Genomic DNA, 24,467 nt, shown 5'->3' with positions numbered 1-24,467 from the left:
AAGTACATGTTGTGCACATAAATGTATTTAAATTAGGTCAGAGGTGCCCAATCCTGTTCCTGCAGAGTTCAGATCCAACCCTGATCAAACACACCTGTCTGTAATTATTAAGTGCTCCTAAAGATCTTAATTACCTGCTTCAGTTGTGTTTGATCAGGGTTGGAGCTGAACTTTGCAGGAAGACAGATCTCCAGGAACCTCCGAATTAGATGCTTAAAACATGTTGCACAGAGGTTATTGGCTCTCGAACTACTTGATTTTAACATTTTATAACAAAGCACTAAAAGGTTCGGTGAAAGCTGTAGAACTTTGAAATCTAATCTCTGCCTGTGCATGCAGGGAACTAAAGCATGGTTACTGTCAATGCATCACTTTCAAGTTTAACTCGAGGCGCTCTTCTACAAAGGAACCTCAAGAAAATGGAAAATAAAGCCAAGGGGAAGGCTTAATGAAGTATCGATGAAATTCAAGACTGCATGTGTAGATTCATTCTTTCAGCATTAGACATTTCTGAGGTGCGGCTTAATGTAAAATTGAACTGTTGACAATAGTTATGTACTGCCACCTGGAGGAGGGTGTAGGAAACAGCTCTATCCTTTAGTGACTCCTGGCACATTTGAGACTGCCACCAACAGTAAAAATAAGATGCATTTATATAAAAATAAAAAATCAGTATATAAAGACAACAGACAAACTGTTCATTTTCAGTCACATTGAGGCAGTTTATTGACCCAATGCCAAACTACAGTAATGCTTTAGCTTCTTAATTCAAATATTTCATTTTACAAATGAAATAATACTTATATTTACTACATAAAAAAGGGGGAAAACATAGTACAACATTATCAAATGAGAAAATATTTTTAAAAAGCCCTGAAAAATAGAGCTACAAAAAATGATTAAACATAAGAGTACATTTGGCTGCTAGGAAATAAATCATTTTACACAGGCACACATCACTATTTCCACAAAATGAGGGGTCAGTCGCAATTAGCTTTACCAGGAATTTTGTATCATTTCAGAGTAAAGCCTGGATTGAGCTGCCAAAAGACCACACAAAAATGTGTGTGTGTATAATATATATATATATATTTACAAATTATTTTGTGTGCATTCATTTCAATGTCAGTCTAGCTCATTGAAACGTGCAAACATGGCCTTCCGAACTGCCTGCTTGTAAGAGGCGTGAGTCCAGACGACGGGTTCCTTTTTCTTCCGCTTTGGGGAGAAACAAGAGAGGGACAGCAGATGAAATCGATGACCATTAACTGCCACAGCTCAAAACATCCTGTAGCTAAATAGACACTCACCTCAACAGTTTCTAAACCCAAGCCTGGTCTCTCGCTGCCTTTATGAGTGTCTCTGCAACAACACCACCATGTCACAATTCAGGTATGAGTGTCCATATTAATTCCACGTGTAAATGAAATGTATTAGGATACAAAAAAGAAATACACAAACCTTGAACTGCCGGCCCATGTGTTTTGTGGCTTTCTTCTTTTTGCTTCAGGTGAACCGTTTGACTCTTTCATTTTCATCTAAATGATAGGTTCAAAATGAGAGTGAATCATTTCATTTCACTACTGAGAGAAAAGAGAAAACAATGGAAAATATACTTGTAATCATGTAAAATATTTGATTTATTTAGTTTCTAAGTCCATGCAGACACGAAATTCTAAAGAATTATTAGAAATTATAAATGATTTAGATGTACATAACTGACGAAGGGAAAATTATACCTCTTTTTCCTGGTTTTCAAGAGCCTCAAGTTCTCTCTTTGACCTTTTGATTTTTAGATGAATCTCCATATTTTGCTAAAATACAGACAAAAACAGTGGTCAAAACCTCCCCCACAAGGTTTCAAACCATATTTAAGGTCCCACTTTATATTCGGTGTCTTTATATTCTATGTACATACATCTAAATTGATAATTGAATACAATGCACTTATTATGTGCATACATGCTTTTTATATTGTATTATTTTAATTACCTGCATCTAATTACATCTGTCAATATTTCTGCAATTACAGCTATAATAATTATTATAGATAATTACTATCATTACTCCACATAGCTACAATTTAGCAAATTAATACAACCTTTTTTATTTCATCTGCTCCAAGAAAGTACACTTTCTGAATGTAGCAAAAATCAAACACAGCAGACGGACAGGCCCATATCCCACCTCAACAGCAGCACAAGTGTTTTACAACACAACATCAACACAATAAGTGCAGTGTACTTATTTTGGGATGTAATTAGTAGTTAAAGACACCTATAAAGTGTGCACTAATAATACATACCATAATATGCAATAATTCTTCTCATAATTTGAATAATCGATTTGTGAGACCTTGCATTAGGCCAACAAGTTTTAGTCAGAGATTTGGTACCTTATGCAGGTCTGAGAGCTGCTGATGGCGGATCAGAGCATCTTTATTAGGAAACTGCCTCCTGCACAGAAGACATGCCATCTTTTTCCAGTCTGTCAACCTGTCCTCCTTTTCGTCCGCCTGCAGCTGGCTCTTTGCGGGTCGTGCAGCTTCCTGCTTCTCGTGTTTCTCTTCTTCCTCTTCGTCGCTCCCTGCCCCATAGTCGGCCGCCAACATTCCAAGAGAGCCCATGGGCCGCTGCCAACACACAGAGGGAGAGGCTTTGATCTACAATGACACTTGCTGTAAATCTGCTTTAGTGTGGGTTATCAAATATCCTTCATCAATCAGGGTTAAGGTAATGTGTGCTCTTTTAGCTGTTTGGGAAAACTGAATCCATGAAGTTTGTCTGTGTGTGTGTGTGTAGTTGATACTAAAGACTGTGACTCACCTTCGATGATTTTTCCTCTTTTTGCTTTGGAGGAGCAAGAGGCTTCTTGAATAATTCATCTGCACCAGTGACCTATATGCATAAAGAAACCGTATGGAAATAGACATTGAAACGTTTGTAAAAGATTTAAACTCAGCTAAAGTTTATTAGGCTGTAATAAACCAATGACTAAAGGGTGGAATTAGACACTGTTAACTGACAATTTAAAAACACGATATAAAAACGTTTGGCGTTATTGCATTTCCATTCTTTATCAACGAGGATGCTAACAGGAATTAGAAGAAAAATAGGATAATAAAGTTTAAAGCATGCCTGTGAAAACAGATGAGGGGAATGACACGAGAGAGAAAGTAGATTTCAAATGAAGACCAATAAAATAATTTATGGGACATTACCACTCACAACACTCTGTAAGACTAAAAATACTGTGTGCGATACAATATTTTGCTGACAGATAAAAATAGAACATGGCACAAGCAACTCAATCAGTTTAAGTGAAAGTTAATCATTATTTGCAGCACATTTGCCATGTTGTTAATGTTTATAGATATTTCAGCAAACAGTTGCTTTTTAAATTAATTTTAAAGAGGGAAAAAGTCATTACTTAACTGAACTCTGCACATGGATACTAAAAAACTTACATTAAGTGTCCATGCATATGGAGTTTCATGCAATAAATGCACATTTATGATCGAGGTTTAATAGAGTATTTAATTAAACTGCAGGTAATGTCAATGGTATCAACAAAATCACGATTTAAAACCAGTCAGAGCTAGAAATGTGTCTTCTTAAAAGGGGACTACTTTATATGACACCCCCACCCCATTGATAGGGTATTCTGGATGGCTGCTTAGTGGCCCAAGTCAAAGAAAGTAATTCTGGTCACTCAATATGGCCCAGGTTCCTTCCTTTGAGGCACGTATATGGATATTTTTGTTTGTTTTAACATCTACAAAATGAAAATCTTATTTACAGAATTCATATAAAAATCAAAAGTTTGTGCCATAGAAATTGGTATGCCAATATCAAAATTCCTTTTTATGGACGGGAGAAAGAGTAATCCAACCTTTCTTTCAAAGATGGCGAAGGCTGCATCAGCAGCCTTTGAGGGCCTTTGGTCATCTCCACACTTGAGGAGAGGTGAAGGAGCTCGTACGCTTTCTTTCTGTCTGTTCTGGATTTTTGCCCATCGCTCCATGTCTTTCATTATCTGATGATCAGATCCAAAATTACCTCACAGATCTAATACAGTTTTTTTGTGATTTCTAATAAGGGACAGAACATGTGATGCAATAAAAAATGATGTTAATACCTTAAAAGCTGCTAAACTTCTGGGCTTTTCCTCCTTTTCCTTTTCTTTCTTTTCTGCTCGTGTTGAAGATTCCTCTTCCGACTGCACCTCTGCCATGGACTCTGGAGTCACCTCCGGGACCACCTTCACCTCCTCCTCAGTGATGGGCGTGGCTATGACCTCAGCAACAGCTGCCACAGGAACACCAACTTCAGGAGGTGGCTCGTGAACATCAGTGGAAGAGCTCTGGACTGGGATGTAGGTTTTTGTGGCACTGTCCCAGTACAGGTACTGCTGATTCTGAGCATCGTAGAAATACTATAGAAGCAAAAATAAACATTTAAACATTGTATTTTATCCATCAGGAGAATCAAAGGGTCATTTTCTGTACTTACCCTTGAGTTGGGATCATAGTATAGGGTAGTCAGAGGGTCATAGTAGAAGCCTGATGTAGCATCATAAAGAAAGGCTGACAAATCCGGAGCCTCAGATCCTGCAGTAACAGGAGCACAGGGAAAATTGTAAATATACATCTATGCACAATATTTGAACATTATTGGATATTTACTGTGCCTTATTACACATCAAGATTCTTAAAAACCACAACAGTAGTTCAAGCCTGGCATGTACATTCGACAGTGTCAGGCATGGGTGTCGGAACCATTGTGTGTGGACCCACCCACTTTTTTACAATCAATGACATTGGACCCACTCACTTTTATCGTCTCTAATTAAACTGATATACACTTATTATTAAACACATTAGATGCTTTATTTCAGTTATTCCAATTTGATATGTGATGGGAAAAGATAGTAGTGAGTTCAGCAAAAGGCGGTTCGATTTGCGTCAAAACTTAATGCCATGAGCCTTACCCCTGCACTACTGCCGTTCTAAATGATAGTGATTTCCATAATTTTGTCTTGCCCAATCAGACATTTTACAAACAAATTGATATATTTGTACATAATGTAAATGGCATCTACTGCAGTAAAAAAATTCTGAGGACCCACCCAAATAATTATTTTTTTTTGCTTCTGACGCCCATGGCGTCAAGACAGATGTTTTAATAGCATTTCAGATTTAAAATTAAGTAGCAAACATGTTCAAATCATTTAGGTTCAAACTGTCTGATGTATGAACCAATAAATATATTCAAGTCATCACTCAAAAAAAGACCCAATTGGCATTTATGTATTCAAATGTTTTATAAAATAGGTTTAAGATAAAACAAAAGATACAATAAATTAAGTGATATTAATAAATTATTATTAATAAATTATTCTTTGATATTCTCCTTATGCAATATTTTATTATGAAAATATTAGCATGTAGTACTTTATTAGCACATATATTTATAAACAAAACCCCAACATTTTAAATCTGTCATTAATTACTCACCCTCATGTTGTTCCAAACTTTAAGACTTTTGTTCCTCTTCGGAACACAAATTATATTTTTAATAAAATCTGATTTCTGTCCCTCCACTGACAGCTACAACTACCACTTTGGTATTTGATACACTTTGGTAGAGATAGTAAAACTAATCCATATGAACTTTAGTCCAAATTTTCTGATGAGAAACAATTGCGTATATGCTGAACATGTCATTTATGCTTTTATTCACTTATAAAAACTCATCAAAGAACACATCAGTTATGATATAAACGGAAGCTCAAGCATGCTAGAACCAACGAGGTTCATTCTTATGTGTTATGTTGCATGTTTGAGCTTCTGCAAGCAGTTTCTTCCCACACATCAAGCTTTTTGGTTGAGCTTCTCTTTTTATGTTCGCTGATCAATGTTCATATGTGAATAAAAGCCTAAATTCAATCTGTTCATCATATAAAGCATGTAAGTCTCTTTAATTCATAGGGTTTTAGTCAACATTTTCTAGTTTTATGATCTCTATGAACTTTTTGAAACATCAAAGTGGTAGCTGCATAGCTTGTCAAAGTAAAGTACAGAACTGGCTCAGATTTGTAAAAAGATCATGTGTTCTGAATATGAACAAATCTTAAGGGTTTGAAACCACATGAGGGTAATTAACTTTAAGCCAAACAATATACATATAGTAGGGGTGTAACGGTTCACAAAATTCACGGTTCGGTTCGATACGATACACTGGTGTCACGGTTCGGTTCGGTACGGTTCGGTATGTTTTAGATACAGCAAAAAGAAAAAATTGGCAGAAATTACCTTTTTTTATTATTATTTTATTAAAACTAACAAAGTATGATTTTTTGTTGTTGTATGATTTTACCCATCTTCTACGTAGTTACAGGAATAAGACATAGCTCTTCACATTAGCGTGTGCGGCGTGTTGCGTTGCGTGTGCGTTGCAGGAGCCCCACAACCTGTAGTCCTTTCACATATGCTGCGTTTGCAGTCCGCAACTGATCCGCTGTTGCATATCACAAACACAGCATTTATTCATTATTTTTTATTTAAAATCCAAAAGTTTTTACTGAACATGCCTCGTCAGAATTCCAATTTTCTTTGATTACTTTTTAATAGAAGTCAGGTTACGTAGCCTACTACATTTTAACAACATTTTATTAAATTCATTTATTCATATTTATATACTTTAGATTTAGCTCACACAAGTGGCAAAACATTTAAACATAGTTTATAGCCTTAAATCACAAACATTTTAAATTAGAAACTTACAATAGTCTATTAAAAAACAGCCGACTCTAGTCTTTTCTTTCGTTTTTACACCCTTTTAAAATAAATCCTGCAGGTCAAAAAGAACTTTGCTTTTCACCTCCAAGAAAGTATGAGTGCTCTCCATTATGGCAGATTTTTTTTTTACCTAAATGCCAGGTAAGGTGTCGTTTTGTTGCTTTACTTGAGAAAAAAAAAGCCATGTGTTGACTTTGAAACAAGAGTATATTTTAAATGAGATGCATCTGTGGTGAAATTACTAGATTTTCGCGTCAGTATATGTTTATTTTAATGCGAACAATGTTCTACCACTTTAATGCAGCAACGCAGCGCAGCAAAAAATAGACTCGGTACGAAAACGATCCGTGCACTGCTGCAGACGCAAAGCTCCTGGAACAGACTGACGGACAGCACCCGCGTGCAGTTTGAAAGCTGTCATCCGTTAACATGGGTACGGAAAAAAATATGCACCGCACACGCACTGCAGACGGAGTATGTGTGAAACGGGCGTTAGGTCTCATATCCGCGGCTATAAATGGACCACTCGCCGCGGTGATGACTTTTGCCATTTGAATAAGTTGGAAATGTCTGTCTAAATGCTGCGGGGATAGTTTGTGGGATAGTTTGTGGCTGTTTCTCCTTTTTATCGTCTTGTTGTCGGCGTAAAGACAACAAGATCGTCTTGTTGTCGGCTTTGATTGACATGACATGAATTATTCCCGCTGCTGTACCCTCAGCAAATGCGACATACCGTTGTTTTTTTTAATCCATCAATCTTGCCAACACCATCATAGCTTACCAAGAATCCAAAGTTCACTCAAACACCAGACCTGTTGGTTATTGGAGGATCTTCTATTTCTGGTTTGTTAAACGCAATTGCCATTTTGCCACGAGCATTCAGCGCGTAGCCTACTGAGTAAGCGAGCACCTGACTGAGCAGCCTAAAACATATTTGTTTTTTTTGTTTTTTTCACTTCGGCGGTGTCAGGGGCATTGCCTGTTATGTTGTTTTGGTTATTGGGCTACCTTGTTGAACGCATATTATTATATTTCACACACTTTTTTATTTTCCAAATCTAATTAATTAGTCCGAGAACCGTTCGGTACATAATGCGTACCGCGTACCGAACCGAAAGCCTCGTACCGAACGGTTCAATACGAATACGCGTATCGTTACACCCCTAACATATAGCATTAAATAATTTGATAAAATATAGAAATAACAGATAAGATAGCACAATAAACAGTACATTAACAAGAGTACCAAAAGGTACAATGATTCATCCAAATTCAAATGAATGTCATTGGCAAACAAAGTGTTTCCAAACACTCCACAAAACCAGTTAACCTTTAAACCGAACAGTGCCATACCGTAGCTGAAGCTGTCAGTGGACTCCGCAGCTCCAGGGAGAGCAGCATCTGATAAAGCTGCAGTCTGGCGCTCAGCTGTCTGGACTGATTGCACCATTGCTGTTGTCTCAGGATACATCACACCCTGTGCAAAGCCTGAGAGTCATTTGCAGTCCAAAAACCAATCTCTGCTGGCTTAAATTGGCCGCCCTGTCTTGAAACTGTTTCTTTGTGCTAGTAGAACAAGAAAATCACCTGTGTAAAGCTTGAACTCTGCATTGCAGCTGAAGACAATGTGGCATCCGCTCCTATTGGTTCACCTGCGAGAAGTCCCACAGAACACACCTAAATATACTATCCTGCAATCAATTAAAAAACCATAATCATGAAGAAAAAAGTAAGGACCATATACCTTGCACAGCAGGTGCAACACCCATAGCTGTATGAGAAGGTGGAGGATAAAATTGCTGCTGTGGCTGCGGATACTGATGTTGTTGCTAGAAACAGAAAAATTATATATGGAAACTTTAATACAAGATATCTGATGAGACAAGCGACAGTTTACACTAGGCTATTTTTGCACTAGTTAGAAGTTAACTCTGACTGTTAGATTTTTTTGTTTTTCAGCATCTCACACAATGGGTGCTGTTTTTAAAATGTTAAAGAAAGCTCAAACTTATAAAACAATGTCTAGCTGTCTCATCATAACTTTTGTTCACAACTTCTGTAATGCATAGAAATAACCTACCATCATAACATCAGGAGGGAAACCCAGGAGAGAAGTGTTTGACTTATCATTGTCCCTCCTATAGCTGCAGTGTAAAGACGAGTTACCTTATAAGCCTTTTGAGCTCAAATAACAACAGTTCACATTAATATGTATTCTCTTATGATTTATTCCAGCAAACATGAGACTTACTTCTGGTTTTTTAAAGGCTTGGCAACCTCAGCATAAACTCGGACTCCGTCAATCATGATAGGGCGAGGCTTGGTGAGCAGCTCCACCAATCGTGTCACATGCTGTATATAAAAATGAGTGGTATAGTTCCTTATGGACCAACCAACACCGTTGACCTTTTTGAGATATTATAGTTAGAATAATATTGTTTTAAGGAATAATATACCTCATGTGAGTCCATATCGACAAAGCAGAAGCATTTGGATCCAGGTGACTTCCCTTTAACCAGACGTACATTGCGTTCATCCAGGTACGCAAACGGATCAAGGGCTTGCAAAATTGTCTCCACAGTGGTGGTGGGCAAAATGTTCTTAATAATCATTGCTAAAAATAAGACATGAAACTTTAGAACAATCTGCCACCTTTTATTATTTTTTCTTTTGCTATTAGAAAATGACATTAATAGTTGACATCACTTACTCTTGCTCTCCTTGAAGATTGGATCTGAATGTTGCAAATTTTGGCGTGATGCTCTTTGATTGGTCCATTCCTCTGTCTGTTGCTCCACCTCCTGCTGTTGTAGCTGCTGGTCCACTTGCTGTTGCCATGCTTCCGGAGTCAAATTGGAGCTTCTCTGCCACACACCTTGAGAGGTGGGATCCAGCACAGGTTCAGCACCGGTTTCCTCCTTGATATTCAGTGGCAAGACTGGATTTGGTAATAAACCGTCATCGCTGGCTGGAGCAGTAGTTGGTGGTTCATGATACTGCAATCCAAAATGACATCATTATTATATTTAGGGATTCAATCACATTAATGGATGAGTTGCATCATAGTTAAAACTAATACAAATCTTATACCATATAATACCATATTAATTCAAAGCTTTACCAAAATAGAAACTCACCTGTTCTTTCACATTTTTGTCAGGCTGGATATATTTGAGCAGAGCAGTCTTGTCACCAACTTTAACAGATCCCTAGAAAACAGGAATAAAGTCGTTTAATGCTAATTGATTGACATCTTCCCAAAAAACCAACCCAACTTAAAAAAGAAAGGTATTTCCAAAAATGCCCAGCAAACCCATTTGAGGCCATAAAACGGACAGGTCTGATCTGGGCTTTGCTAATGCCCAGGTTTGGACTAAATGTTGCTACATAGTTTAGTTTTTCCCATCTGCCTTTTTTAACAGACATGTGAAAAAAATAAGTAACATAATTGTGGTTTGTTATTTATGGTTTGTGTACTACCACCTTAATGTGATTGCTAACCTGAAATTACAAATGAACGAATATTACTAGTAATGTCAAAGTATATACTAGAATCATCCGTAACAGGACGATTAAAGAGAAAAGTTTGGCTTCTTGCAAGAAAGAAGACTGTACAAACAGACAGCAGGGGAGCAGCTTGGCAAAAGTTCATCTCTAGGACACAGTTCACTTTAATAATGGGTTGGACGGCCACAGAATTTAATTCTTTAAAAGAGAGGGAGAAAATGGCGCAAAACAGCAGCGATGTTTTATGTAAGCTAGGCCATCAACCTCACATTTTAAATTGCATAAATTTTTGCTGTTTATAAATAGGGTTTCACAAGACAGTCCATAAATTGACTGTCCCACCAGGAAAAGTCCAGGTACTCTCTACTGTCACCAGTTCACACCTGATCGAAGATTATTGTTTATCGAGAAATAAAAAATAAAAATAAAGATATATTTAAAAGCTCTTCAGCTTTTAGGTTGAAAGAACATACTGTGTTATGTGATCAGCGTTTTCATCTTACCCACCATCTTGCTGGACCACTGTCGCAGTGATTCATTGTAATTTTATTTTTTAAGTGCATAAAATACAAACACAAGATTTTTTTTTAAGTTATCCTACTAGCTGGCCAGCAGCAAAATTGTTTGCAGTTTCAAGAGAAATAAGAACCCTGAGCAAAATTATTTTCTGAAAGGTAGTTTGGCAGACATTTAACAAAAATTGGGGAAATAATATGCTGATACAACCAGAAAAACACACAGGGAATTCAAGTTTCAGCACAACTGCCAAATAGCTCTCAACACAAACCCAAGCCAACTTTAAAGTCGTTGTACTAGCCCCTTATATTTACAGTAGTTTGATTAGAAATGCGTAACTACTACTACATGAAAGTCTACATTTTCCAAGTCTGAAATGTCCAAACAAACATCAGCATGGATCTCACATCCAGACACACCACCATGAAGTCAGTCAAGCTGGAGTAAGCAGGAATGGAAAGAACAAGTTTGTTGTGCTGAGGAAATAAGATGCCTAAATTCAAGATGATGAAATCAAAATCCAGGCAAGATGAATAAAGGACTTTGGGCTAAAAGCAGAACCAAAGAGCACAGTTCTGGAACCCCATAACTCCATAAGGATGAAAGATAAGTGTTGACAACACAAGTATGTGTGCATAGCGGCATAAAGATTCACCTACAATCGTAGAACAACCCTTCATCAGAAATGTAAAAAGGAGAAAACAGCAACTACGACTTTCTTTTTAAGCCAGCAAAATACGACAATCTACAAAATGAAGCTATATAAAGCATTTCAGTCAACAAAGAAATCTTGAAAATCCAATGTTGAATCATTGGAATTAAGAAAATACAGGAGGCTAAAGAAGAATGCTTAGTTTTGCTTCATTACCACTTCAGAATGTGCAAGAGGGAGCAAGTAAAGTGTGATCATAAGGCCATGAGAAGTTGGACAAATGAGGGAAATAAAACATCATACGGTTCAAAACGATGAAAGAAATGGTCAATGGTCTGGTGTACCATCGCCTAAGAGTTGAAGAAATGGTTGCTGCACAGATGGTAATCCAATTCCAAAGTCAGTATGCCATGTAACTATTCTATATCCTCTTCTGTGTAAGAGGTTGAAAACAATTGCTCAGCTAATACGCATGTGGCAATCAAAGAATATTGGATTCCTTAACACTACGCTCATGTACTATGTCTTAAAACTAATGTTGCAAACTAAGAGGCGTGTTTTAATTGGTCATTAATGAGTGGGAAAGGTCTTTCCTTGAAGGTCACCCATCTACCCCATTCCCACCCAGAGCCCAGCCACCTCCCCCTCCCTAGGCCCAAGCCTTCTTCCTGTTAGCAGACAGAGCCGTTGGATGAGGACGAGGATGGGCCACCTTGTTGGACTCCATGAAGTGGACAGCATCCTCGAGGTTTAAAAACTCCACATAGGCCGTATCGTAGCTGTAACCTGGGAACAGCATTTGAAATACAGATGGGTTTGCGTTAGTTAATGCAGGTAAATAGGAGTATTTTCAAGAGAAAAAAAGCAGTGGTTCGTTTCACGAGACATGTCATAAAGCGAATTCATACAGGATGTCTTTTGCCTGTTTTGGCACATTTTATTTCATTAGCAAGTCAGTGACAACAAAACAGAACAGCCTCAATTCAGAGACACTTTAGAGGCCAAGATATACATTTATAAAACATAAATAAATGAATCAAAATAGTAGTAATGGTTAAAAGAGAACCAAAGTGTAATGAAGAGCTTAATCTAACACTACAGTAACTAAAACTCAGAGTTGCTAGTATATGTCTAATCACTTTACACCTAAAACACATCATAAAAGACCTACATGAAACAGCAACAAACTTGCAACAGTTTGAACAATTAAAAAATAAAGTATAATGAAGCAAGTGTATGGGATAACATGGAATATTGGATCTTTAAAAACTGGACTGATTTATAATGAAGAGATAAATTATGAATTGAAGGGATGCCATGGCTACACCTCACATTAACATCACTGCAAGTTTATAGATGCTTTGAAAAATGAAAGGTTAATCTGTAATTAAATACAGTAAAAACAAAATCCATAACTTTTGCAGTAATTTATGATGTCTGGATAAGAACTTGTAAAAGCATTTTACAGATATAGAAGATTCTTCTATCTGAAGAACTAATTTAGAACTTTGTAGTAAAAGTATTTTGACTAGAGAATTTAATGATTTTATAATTATTCTGATTCATTTCCAAAAATGTATTGTCCCTGTATTGTCAGCTTTTGCAGAGAACACTGAAAAGCATATTGGTATACTTGATACAGTCTTTTGTGGAGAACCACTTAAACCGTTGTCAAGCGAATTCCAGAGAACAGTATTTTGCAGAAACACTTCATAGGTATGGTAGGTATCATCACAAAGTAGGGCTGGTTGGTATTTGCGTTTCGACAGTTAATGACTTGTTTATAAAGGGATCCGTGTTTAAGAAATTCCAAATTGCCTCCAAACGCATACCACCTTAAAGATGGAAGCTGCTCAGAGAAAATTCGACCTCCCGCACAAGAACATGGGGAAAGGGGACAACAAGAGTTCCTGTAGCATGTTCGGAATACTGATGAGCATTTCTTTAGAAAGCAAAAGCGACTCAAATGCAGAAAGTACAATCGATGTAAAAGAGACAGTGAGCGTAAGATTCGGAGAGCGAATAGCGAAATGTGGTTGCGAATCGTTCAGCAATGTTTAAAACTAACAAAATCTCACCTGGCACGACGTCCTTTATTTTCATGCCTTGCATTGGCACACCATCACGAACTGCAAAAGCATCCAAAATCTATAAAATAAAAAGAAATATTCCAAGTAAATATAAAGAATGCTACAGATTCCGATTTAGAAACAAAAACACTTTTTTATAAATTTCTTAAGAATAATTTTTTCTAAAAGTATGAAAATTATCAAAGTCCAAATAACAAAGTTTCACTCACCTGTTGCATTGTGGCAGTTTTAGGAATTCCAGAGATGGAAATGGTTTTTGAGACTTTTTCCTGGACACCTGCACTCCTGTAATCCTGGTCCTTTGTTTTAAAATTTACAGCAGTTTAAATATTCAGATGATTTACAATCTGTAATACTAGCACGTCTGAATCTGCATTAAGTTTTAAATGCAAGTCCAAAAATGATTAAGTACACAATTAATAAGAATTACCCCCAAGGGTATGGAAAAAAATAACGCAATAAAATAAAACACATACACACAGGATTTTTCCTGGATTAAAATCAGGCGGAGGTGGTAAAATCCTGCTTAGCCCGGCTGACTCGTGGCCTGCGTTTAATTGTATTGATAATATTGTAAAAGTATTAAACTATGTGAGTGGATAGTTACAAAAATTACAAATTACAAAAATTAATTATTGAAAACTATCTTTGGACTAATTATATAAAAAAAATCTAATTTGAGCCTGTCTGACTTTTGTCGACAGACGGAGGCAGCCACCTTGTAATTCTCTATGCAGGAAAAACCCAGAGTGTGTATATATGTATATATATATATATATATATATATATATATATATTTTTTTTTTAGGGCCTATGTATATACTTAACTCAAGTCAGATAAAAGTTGTTGTTGGAATAGAAATAAAGATTTCCATGCTTTCCATTAATCAAAAAAACAAAATCTAACCTGAGAACCAGAGTCGTCTGGTCTTTGAGCTGGCCCCAGTTTGGATTCCTTCACATCTTTCTCAGGTCCTTGAAGATCCCCAAGATTGTAGTCGTATTTGCGCCCTGAGCCAGTGCGGTAATCAATGTCCCTATAATCCTGATCCTGTCGCTCACCTCTATTACTCTGGGTTTCCTTTGGCCCAGACACCAAGCTTTCTTTCGGAGGTCCCTGATCTGAAGCCATGTCAATGGATCCCTTAAAGGGCACACGATCGCCTGTGAAATGATGGTCTTGATTTGGCGGGTTCTTGTCTTGAAAATATGGAGGTCTACTTCCTACTGGTGCAGTTCTGTCAGGGTTTTCATCTCGGTCACTTGGCCAAGGTTTATCACCTTCTCTACTAGGGACATTTAGAGGGGGTTCCATTGGAAGAAGAGTGGGCTTCTGAGTTGGATCTCTGCCTGGGAAATCACTAGGAATATTTTTGTCCCAGTTTTGAAGTTTGGAGTCCCTTTCTGGTCGATTAAAGCCTGTGCCATCTTTTCCCAAAAAACCAGATGGCCTGTCTCGGTCTCTGTCCTTGAACTGAGGCCGCTCTCCAAGATCTCCATCTTTTCCACGGTTAAAGAACTTATCTTGCGCCTCTCTCTGGAAAAGTGGCGGTGTTCTACCCATCATCGGTGGAAGAGAGTCTCTGTCTCTTATGCCATGGCTGCGCCACTCATCTGAAAGAGAGTCGCTTTCTCTCCCTCTGAACCCAATGGGGCTGTCGATCGGCTCAGGGAATTCTCTGTCTCTGAGGGTCAACTCATCAGCTCTGATCATGGCTTCTGGGCCACTACGACTCAAAGGCAAATCAGGTCTTCCTCTGATATCCATGGGAACACCATCATTGTCCCGAAACATCGGAGGAGGCTGGTCTCTAAAATCACTTGAGGATCCCATACGGTTTCTCAGATCCATATCAGATTCAAACCTTCCTCTTGGATTAAGAGGAGGAGTGACACCTCGTCTGTCAAAATCCATAATTTGTCTGTCTCTGGGTGGCATGTCCATGCTGAATCCATCAATGCCACCCATTCGTGACCTCTCCCGGTCTCTCATGTCACCAATATCTCCATTTCCACCCATAGCCACCATAGCAAGTCTCCTCCTAATGTCAATGGGAGGAAGACCAGGCATATCCATTTGGAATCTCTCCCTCTCCCTTAGATTCATGAATCCGTCATCCAGACCCCTCATATTACCACCTTGCATGTCTCTGCCACCCAAATCCATTGGTGGCCTGGATTGCCCCATAAAGCCGGGAGAATTCTGAAGGTTGTTTCTCTGATCCATTTCAAAGCGCCTTCGGAAATTCATGTCCATTTCATCTCCAGGCCTGAAAAAGTCTCGGGAAGGCTCTCTTCCTCGTTCATGAAGACCCATGTCTCGTCCTCTCATATCAGGTGGGCAGTCAAACCGCCGCATGTCCATGGGTGACCTGTCCATATTCATGCCGTCTCGACCTCTGAAGTCTGGCATTGGCCCATCTCTGCCTTCAAACATGCCTCCACGAGGTTCCCCACTGCGAAAAAAAATCAGATGCATTCATTTCAGATGCTTTTTCCCAAAGCACATTGACATCCTCAAATTTACAAAGATGTAATTCATCATATTAACAATGAACATTTTCCAATAAAGCCTAATGAGTCTTTTTGAGATTCAGATACCCTTTGTCTTTTTTCTTAAAATGTGCTTAAAATCTATTGAAAATAAAAGCCTAATTGGTTTGATAATTGTCTGCTTCAACAAAGGGTATCTGCATTTTTTTTCAAAATAAAATGCAAGGCTTTTTAAGACCTGCACAAATAAATTTATCAGATTTAATATGTATATAGATTACCATCTTAACAGTTAAATGACTGCAAAAACAACATAAAAATACAGTTATAATACAGTTTATTAAATAATAAACCTCACTTTTCAACCGTTAAACCATTTTTTAAGAAAATTAATTATATCTTGTCTATCCTCTTGTAGACTTAAAAAAAAAAGATTTAAGATATTCACGCTGTTTTAAGACCTTACATTTCAAAAAGTTAAAGGAATAGTTCACGCTGAAATGAAATTAAAGCCATCTTTTACTCACTTTGCTGTTGATTCAATGCCCTATGTCCTTCTATCCCTTTCGGACCTCGAAAGTAGTAATTTTAAAAATAGTTCTGCACACGCTCCCTCCTATTATGGCAGTGGATAGCGACCTTGGTAAAACATTACAAAAATTATACAAAAGTACGACGCACTGGTACAGTGAGACACGCCATATTATGGCGGCGCTCATGCACTGTTGTCATGCCACCCAAAATAAACACACACGCAACATTTTGAGAAATCAGGCTCAAAAGAAAAAAACACCACTCGTCTTTTCTATAAGGTATATGATAAGAAATAATACAATACTAATATTAAAACCTAATATTGTCATGACAACAGTGCGTGAGCATGAGCGCCATGCATGCTGACGGTTCGTACTAGTCATTACAGGAACGCGCACAGAGTAACGGCCGAGCTCAGTGTTTTGACTGAATAATAGTTTATTTTCACAAAACCTCACAGTATGCTTCCTGGACACGTTCCATATATGGCGCGTCTCACTGTATCATTACGTCATACTTTTGTAATGTTTTACCATGGTCGCTATCCGCTGCCATAATAGGAAGGAGGGCGTGCTTTTGAGGTCCGACAGGGATAGAAGGACATAGGGAAATGAATCAACAGCAAGGTGAGTAAAAGATGGCTTTAATTTAATTTCAGGGTGAGCTAGCCCTTTAAATTAAAAAGCCATAGTTCCCTCAGGGACCCTGTAATGTTTTCAAAGAGTCAATTATGACCATAATTGCAACTTAAAAGTTAAAATATGTTTGTACGGTAGATTTAGCTACATCTCTATGTAATAATAATAATAATATGTCTCTACTACTAATAATAATAATAATGCCTAGATTATTGCTTTTACTTGATATTTTTATAAACAATGTTAACTTTTAAACAGCATACATTAAATTTAAATGTTAATGTTGTAGAAATTGCAGTAAATTACAAGAGACAACTTCTCACGTTGAGCACACATGTACATGTGTCATTTATTTTATGTTTTTGTACTACATTGTAAAGCGACCTTGGGTTCCTGAAAGGCGCTATAAAAAATAAACATATTATATATTATTTATTATTATTATTATGCAGAAGAAAAATCTAAACCAAAATGGTGCCGAAAAGTCCCACACCATGGTCAACGCACGATCAGAATATTTAAAGGGACCGCAATCCCTGAACAGTCATGAAGAAACACGCTAAGAATAAAGTGCTGAATTTATAATCAGCAGTGTATAAAAACTACGTTTAATAACAAAGGTGAATTATGTGTGTCACATTTACTACCATGTTTAATTTACTTATAATTATTATCATCATAAATAATAAACTCATTAAATGCAATTGGTATTGGTACCAACTACTGGAATTTTGGTATCGTGACATCCCTAATTACTACTAATATTAAATTACTGCTACTAGTAATATAAATTTGAGATGTTGCTGATATGATTATTCATAGAAGCAACATAGTAGTAATAGTAGAGATGTGACCTTTCTTTACTATAAATCATTTAGTCACAAACTGTTCTCTCTAACAAATAAGAACTTTTCAAGCCTATGGCTATTTGATAGCTGTATATGTACTTATTGTACCTTGACGCTATTTTTAAAAATAGACTAACTGTTAATAAATGAAATCAATGATCCTATGACTTTTTGGCAACAAAAAAAAAATTAATTTACAGAATGATATTGTGATATATCGTGGGTGATTTTCTTGCAATATATTGTCTGTCACAGAATCTATGGTATCGTGATACTTCGTTATCGTGGGCAAAATATCGTGATGGCATCGTATCGTGAGTTATCCTTTGATTCCCATCCTAGACACAAGTCTAAAACCTATTTTATAAAATACTCCTTCTATCATGTGGCAAAATCTGCAAGTTCTCATTTTTATGTGAAATGCCCACTGACAGCAATGAACTTCAGGTAAGATAAATTTAAGTAAATTTAGACAAAGTTCTAACATAAATTTTATGTTGCACGTCAGCCTAAAATTAGTATGACTGCACTATAATTGAGTTCCAATAAGAACACAACAGTTGATGACATACTCATTTAAAGGCTTAGTTAACACAACAATGAAAATTCTGTCATTAATTACTCACCTTCATGTTGTTCCAAACCCACACGACTTTCATCTTGAATATTTTTAATGAAATCGAGAGCTTTGTCTCTTCAGAAATTTTGGACTAAACCGCTTGAATCATACTGATTAGCTTTTCTCTTTATGACATTTTTGAAGTGGTAACGTTAGTCGCATAGCATGGAGGAACAGAAGGCTCTCAGATTTCATCAAAAAGATTATTCCCTGATTTGTATTCCAAAGATGAACGAAAGTCTTACGGGTTTGGAATCACATGAGGGTGAGTAAATAATAATTTTGGAATGAAGTAAGTTAATCCTTTAAGATCTCTTACCGAAAGGGCATTCCTCCTCGTGGCCCAGGTCTCGAACCGTTCCACATTGTGGTGTTCCTCTCCTTGAAACTTTTTCCTTTAGCACGAGTTTCGCGTGAAGAACGTCGTTTCACTTGGAAAATAAATGTGATCTTTCAGGATCACTTAATTTTTCATTTAACCTATTGATATTTAACACATAAGCAGCACCATTCGAACTAATATACTTTCACTGAGAAAAGAAAATGATATTCTGTCATTAATATCATAACGCATTTCATCCACCATTAATTTACACGTTATGAAAGGGAAATGCAAATGTGATATTTGCATAGCAACACGACGAGGTCTTATGAAAGTAGTTTCAATATACATTTGCAGATTTTTTTTTAGACTGAAAAGCAAGTATGTGGTCAAAACCTCATGCTAACTAACAATACGCCTGGCTAGTAAGGTGATGGAGTCAAACGATGTCAAATACACATCGTTGTGTGATTGATACATATGAGCATAATAAACTACTATTTAAAAAAATAAAATATGTATTAACAAGAAGGCATTGTATTGCTTTATTCATCTCACAATCCCGCCCTCATAAAAGGAGGCTAACGCGCTAACTTTAGCTTTCAAGCAAGACATATACCTAATTTCATGAAGATATGGACGAATTAAACGTTTTTTTAATCCATTTTGATTTTACAAAAACCTACAACTAACAACGGAAACGTCTTCTCTTTACAATTGTAAAACTATTTTAAGACATCTCACCTAGCTTGAAGTATTCTTTTTGCAGGGTCCTTTCTTGGTTTCCCGACAAAAAGCGGCGGAAGACTCGAGTAACGTTACATACTTCGTTTCCGGTCAATGGGGGCTTATGGGAATTGACGTTTTTAAAACAAAAATAAAATTTAAAAATAAATGTAAAAATAAATTAACATTTGGAAATTTGGGATTACCCTATGAAAGCAGTTAATTTCAAATGTAATGGATATTAGTCAGTCTGTCAAAAAAGTTGCCAACACTTTACAATAAGGTAGCCCAGAATTAACATTAGAATAGCTAATGCATTAACACGAAATAACCATGAACTACACCTCTGTTCAGCATTAGTTAATCTTTGTTAACGTCAGTTAAAATACAGCTGTTCGTGGATTGTTCGTGTAAGTTCACAGTGCATTAACTAATGTTAGATTTTAATAATCTACATTAGTAAATGTTGAAATGAAAATTAACAAAGATAAATGTTTTATAAGTGCAGTTCATTACTAGTTTACAGGTTCTTCTCAAAATTTACCATATTGTGATAAAGTTCATTATTTTCCATAATGTAATGATAAAAATTAAACTTTCATATAGCCTATTTTAGATTCATTGCACACTAAGTGAAATATTTCAGGTCTTTTATTGTTTTAATACTGATGATTTTGGCATACAGGTCATGAAAACCAGTTTTCCCCTTTTACATGCAAACCAGTAAACGGACAACGCAAGTAAACCGCGTTTACATGACTTTATTTATAAACCGGGTTATTCCTTGTAGTGACATCAAAAATAATAACGTTGGTATATCTGCTGGAGTTTTTTAAATGTTTAAATAATGCGTGCCGTGTCAGCGGGAGATTTACGGCTCATATTATCCCTTATGCAGTTATGCAGCGTTTTGACTGAAACTCTTCTAGGCTACTTCTGCTGCATGAGAAAAGAGAACACCTCTTTACAATTTTCTGGGTCTTAAACGAGTCTGAGTTTGTGAAATGTCCTTATTTCATGCAAAACGCTAGCTCGCTCTGTCTGGATGCATTTAAATCTGCTCTAAGTTTGCGTTTTTGTCACCTATCACACATGCGCACTCCAATAAGCTGACAGAAAGTAGGTTAATGCATTTACATGCAGCGCGAAATCCAGGTAAGATGAAGAAAACTACCTGTCCCGACCGGTTTATGCTTACGCCGTTTATGACATTACTCCGATAAAAGAAAACGGGTTACCACGTTTACATGACCATGTTCATTGTCGGCTTATTGGGCATAATCGACTTAAGAATGTGCATGTAAACGCACCCATTGACACCCTCAAGCGAGAGGGTAAGACACAGAAAGACATTTCTGAATGAATAGGCTGTTCCCAGAGTGCTGTATCAAGGCACCTCATTGGGAAGTCTGTGGGAAGGAAAAAGTGTGGCAAAAAACGCTGTACAACGAGAAGAGGTGACCGGACCCTGAGGAAGATTGTGGAGAAGGACCGATTCCAGACCTTGGGGGACCTGCGGAAGCAGTGGACTGAGTCTGGAGTAGAAACATCCAGAGCCACCGTGCACAGGCGTGCGCAGGAAATGGGCTACAGGTGCCGCATTACCCAGGTCAAGCCACTTTGGGCTACAGAGAAGCAGCACTGGACTGTTGCTCAGTGGTCCAAAGTACTTTTTTCGGATTAAAGCAAATTTTGCATGTCATTTCGAAATCAAGGTGCCAGAGTCTGGAGGAAGACTGGGGAGAAGGAAATGCCAAAATGCCTGAAGTCCAGTGTCAAGTACCCACAGTCAGTGATGGTATGGGGTGCCATGACAGCTGCTGGTGTTGGTCCACTGTGTTTTATCAAGGGCAGGGTCAATGCAGCTAGCTATCAGGAGATTTTGGAGCACTTCTTGCTTCCATCTGCTGAAAAGCTTTATGAAGATGAAGATTTCGTATTTCAGCACGACCTGGCACCTGCTCACAGTGCCAAAACCACTGGTAAATGGTTTACTGACCATGGTATTACTGAGCTCAATTGGCCTGCCAACTCTCCTGACCTGAACCTCATAGAGAATCTGTGGGATATTGTGAAGAGAAAGTTGAGAGACGCAAGACCCAACACTGGATGAGCTTAAGGCCGCTATCGAAGCATCCTGGGCCTCCAGAACACCTCAGCAGTGCCACAGGCTGATCGCCTCCATGCCACGCCGCATTGAAGCAGTCATTTCTGCAAAAGGATTCCCGACCAAGTATTGAGTGAATAACTGAACATAATTATTTGAAGGTTGACTTTTTTGTATTAAAAACACTTTTCTTTTATTGGTCGGATGAAATATGCAAATTTTGTGAGATTTTTTGTTTTCATGATCTGTATGCCAAAATCATCAGTATTAAAAAAAGACCTGAAATATTTCAGTTGGTGTGCAATGAATCTAAAATATATGAAAGTTTAATTTTTAGCATTACATTATGGAAAATAATGAACTTTATTACAATATGCTAATTTTTGAGAAGGACCTGTATGTTAACTAATGTAGTTAACTAATGAACCTTACTGTAAAGTGATACCAAAAAGTATATTATAATTCAAAGGATTATATAGCCTATGTAATATGGATTTTTACTACTTCCATATGCTTAAGTGAATACACATTCACAACAGCTACACAATATTGCAATTGCTATCAGAAAATACAAGAAAGGTTTTATATGCAACATTTTTTGTTAAATTTAGTACTAGACCAGAAATAAAAAGCACCATAGATACTTACACTGTCCAAAAACATTTATTCTGCATATCGAGTAACAAAATACAGAAGCCACAAATAAACAGTGACAAATACTTTAGGCTGAGCTGATACAAGAAAATGATGAATCACACGTATTTAAATTTGATTTTGTACGATCACTTATTTTTCTGCTCTGTCTTCTATTACGGAAACTTTTCTCAGAAAATATATTTCAATGTTTACAGAGCCTCCAGTCAGTGCATCCTAAAGAGGAAAACATAAACAGGAGAAATTTTATTCTGATTTTCATTTGAGGTCAAACTAATGCACATAGAGGTCAAACAAAAATGTACGTCCTTACAGTACCTTTTACATTACTGAGATAATACAGATACAACTCAGTGAAGCTATATACAATAAGGAGTATATTTAGCAAATGCTTAAAAATAAACATGTGATTGTTATCACCATGAGGTCATGCTAAAGACAATTATTTAAAACTAACAACATTAAACAAATAAATAGGCCATAATGGGCAGTAGCTACAGTGGGATTTGCAGTTTAAAGACATTTTGTTTTTATCTCTCTCCACATGGACAGTAAAAATAAAGTCTGGGTTAGGCAAAATACATAAACTGGACATAATATACAGCTATAAGATCATGTCGAGTACGCAAAAGACCATCAAGAGCAAATTGCTTGGCTACCTGTATGAAATATGGCAGGAACCTGTATAGCAGTTTCACAGTATTACAGCAATATTCATATTGCTTTATTTGTACTGCACATTAATGTTCTGGAAACCCTTAGGCCTCAATGAGACCAGATGCATTCTATAGAAAATGCAGTGTTCTTCAGAATACAGATATATGGGCAGATTGAATAAAAAGCGCTACATAATTTCTTGTAAGATTGTACAGCAAAAGAAAAAGAAACATTCAGCAGTACAAAAACGGCAAATAGTATTATATTGATATGATGATAGTATTGATAATAACAGAAAGATTTGTACATTAATGAAATACAGCAGCAGTTTTAGTTGCTAGTTAGCCAATATTATGACACAAAATATTGATATGAATTCAGCAGCTGTGCTTTTCTGCTTGAAACAGACAATTGGAGAAGGTCCATATGAAAATCTACATCGAAGCCCAACTTTTTTTTAATGCAGATTTAAAAGCATAATATTCATTTTGTTTGTGTTTAAGTGAATTAGCTTCTATAATGGCTTTAGGATTAATCTCATTCAGTTGCATTTAAAAATAATGGTCCAAGACTTGCAACGTGGGAAAAACAAAGTGTAGAAAATATAGTTTTCCACTTGCAAGTTTCAGGTAACAAAAGCTGAAAATGTTTGAACCACATAAAAATAACTTAACACAAACTGAAATGGCAGCAAAGATTTGAAGGAGACATTTTTGAATTGGTTTGAAATAATGGCAATTTCTGAATGATATCACTGTGTATTATTTGAGAAGTAATACAATATTTCTTTGATAAAACTATTTAAGAAAATACATATAGACTACTATGGGTCTGGGATTTACATTTTAAAGTCTTCGTAGATTACAGCATTTTGCGCAAATGAAAATGTAAAATGGCGATCAAGCTTCTAAGCACAATTGAACTTTGCTCCACCATTGGATGACAATATGGTGCTGCTCTATTTGTCACTATATTTCACTGAATGTAAGTACCCATTCTATTTCTCCCTAAACTCTCCACTAACGCTGCTGGGATGTCAACATCTCTCCATTACACCGTGTTGAAGCTGATGCCTCATGCCCCTGGGCCTCGGGGTGATCTTGGGGAGGCACTGGTGTGGCAGCCGGGGGAACAGGTGTGGTGCTGGGGGTAGCAGGTCCTCCTGAGGCTCCCAGTGCAGGACTAGAGGCTCCAGAGTCACTCTGATCTGGAGCCCTGAGTCTCTTCATCATGGTGGTCACACGAACAGCTTTCTGAATAACAACAATAATAATGATGCTTCAATATATGTTTTAACGAATAATA

The 24,467-nt window shown here is 37.0% G+C and overlaps 2 protein-coding genes across 3 annotated transcripts in view; both read right to left on the bottom strand.

Annotated features, from left to right (window-relative positions):
* Nucleotides 1-697: 697 nt before the first annotated feature.
* rbm6 (RNA binding motif protein 6) lies at nt 698-19,849 on the bottom strand. Its single transcript, XM_067460169.1, has 23 exons — nt 19,763-19,849; nt 19,016-19,127; nt 14,472-16,020; nt 13,774-13,863; nt 13,553-13,622; nt 12,187-12,260; nt 9,937-10,008; nt 9,510-9,795; nt 9,256-9,413; nt 9,051-9,151; nt 8,880-8,943; nt 8,544-8,628; nt 8,387-8,451; nt 8,153-8,276; nt 4,512-4,609; nt 4,138-4,434; nt 3,892-4,035; nt 2,826-2,897; nt 2,396-2,632; nt 1,740-1,814; nt 1,462-1,538; nt 1,311-1,362; nt 698-1,218 (listed from the first exon to the last, which is right to left on the bottom strand). The coding sequence occupies exons 2-23, from the start codon at nt 19,060-19,062 to the stop codon at nt 1,126-1,128; spliced, it is 3,930 nt and encodes a 1,309-aa protein (XP_067316270.1). The 5' UTR covers nt 19,063-19,127; nt 19,763-19,849; the 3' UTR covers nt 698-1,125.
* A 2,654-nt stretch (nt 19,850-22,503) lies between these two features.
* The window catches only part of camkva (CaM kinase-like vesicle-associated a), a 34,312-nt gene continuing 32,348 nt past the window's right edge, over nt 22,504-24,467 (bottom strand). For both annotated transcript variants that reach the window (XM_067458505.1, XM_067458506.1), the window contains exon 11: nt 22,504-24,415. In XM_067458505.1, coding sequence (XP_067314606.1) covers nt 24,182-24,415 — 234 coding nt within the window. In that variant the 3' untranslated portion in view covers nt 22,504-24,181. The remainder of the gene's footprint in view (nt 24,416-24,467) is intronic.

The sequence above is a fragment of the Pseudorasbora parva genome, chromosome 12 (genome assembly GCF_024679245.1).
Source record: "Pseudorasbora parva isolate DD20220531a chromosome 12, ASM2467924v1, whole genome shotgun sequence".
Lineage (NCBI taxonomy): Eukaryota > Metazoa > Chordata > Actinopteri > Cypriniformes > Gobionidae > Pseudorasbora > Pseudorasbora parva.
This window is presented reverse-complemented; position numbering and strand designations above follow the sequence as displayed.

Coding starts and splice junctions, on each gene's coding strand:
- rbm6 (XM_067460169.1), bottom strand. CDS start 19,062: ATGTGGAACGGTTCGAGACCTGGGCCACGAGGAGGAATGCCCTTTCG. Junction 12,261..13,552: donor AATAAAGGACGTCGTGCCAG/GTGAGATTTTGT, acceptor TGCTGTTCCCAG/GTTACAGCTACGATACGGCC. Junction 2,633..2,825: donor AAGAGGAAAAATCATCGAAG/GTGAGTCACAGT, acceptor GTGTGTTGGCAG/CGGCCCATGGGCTCTCTTGG.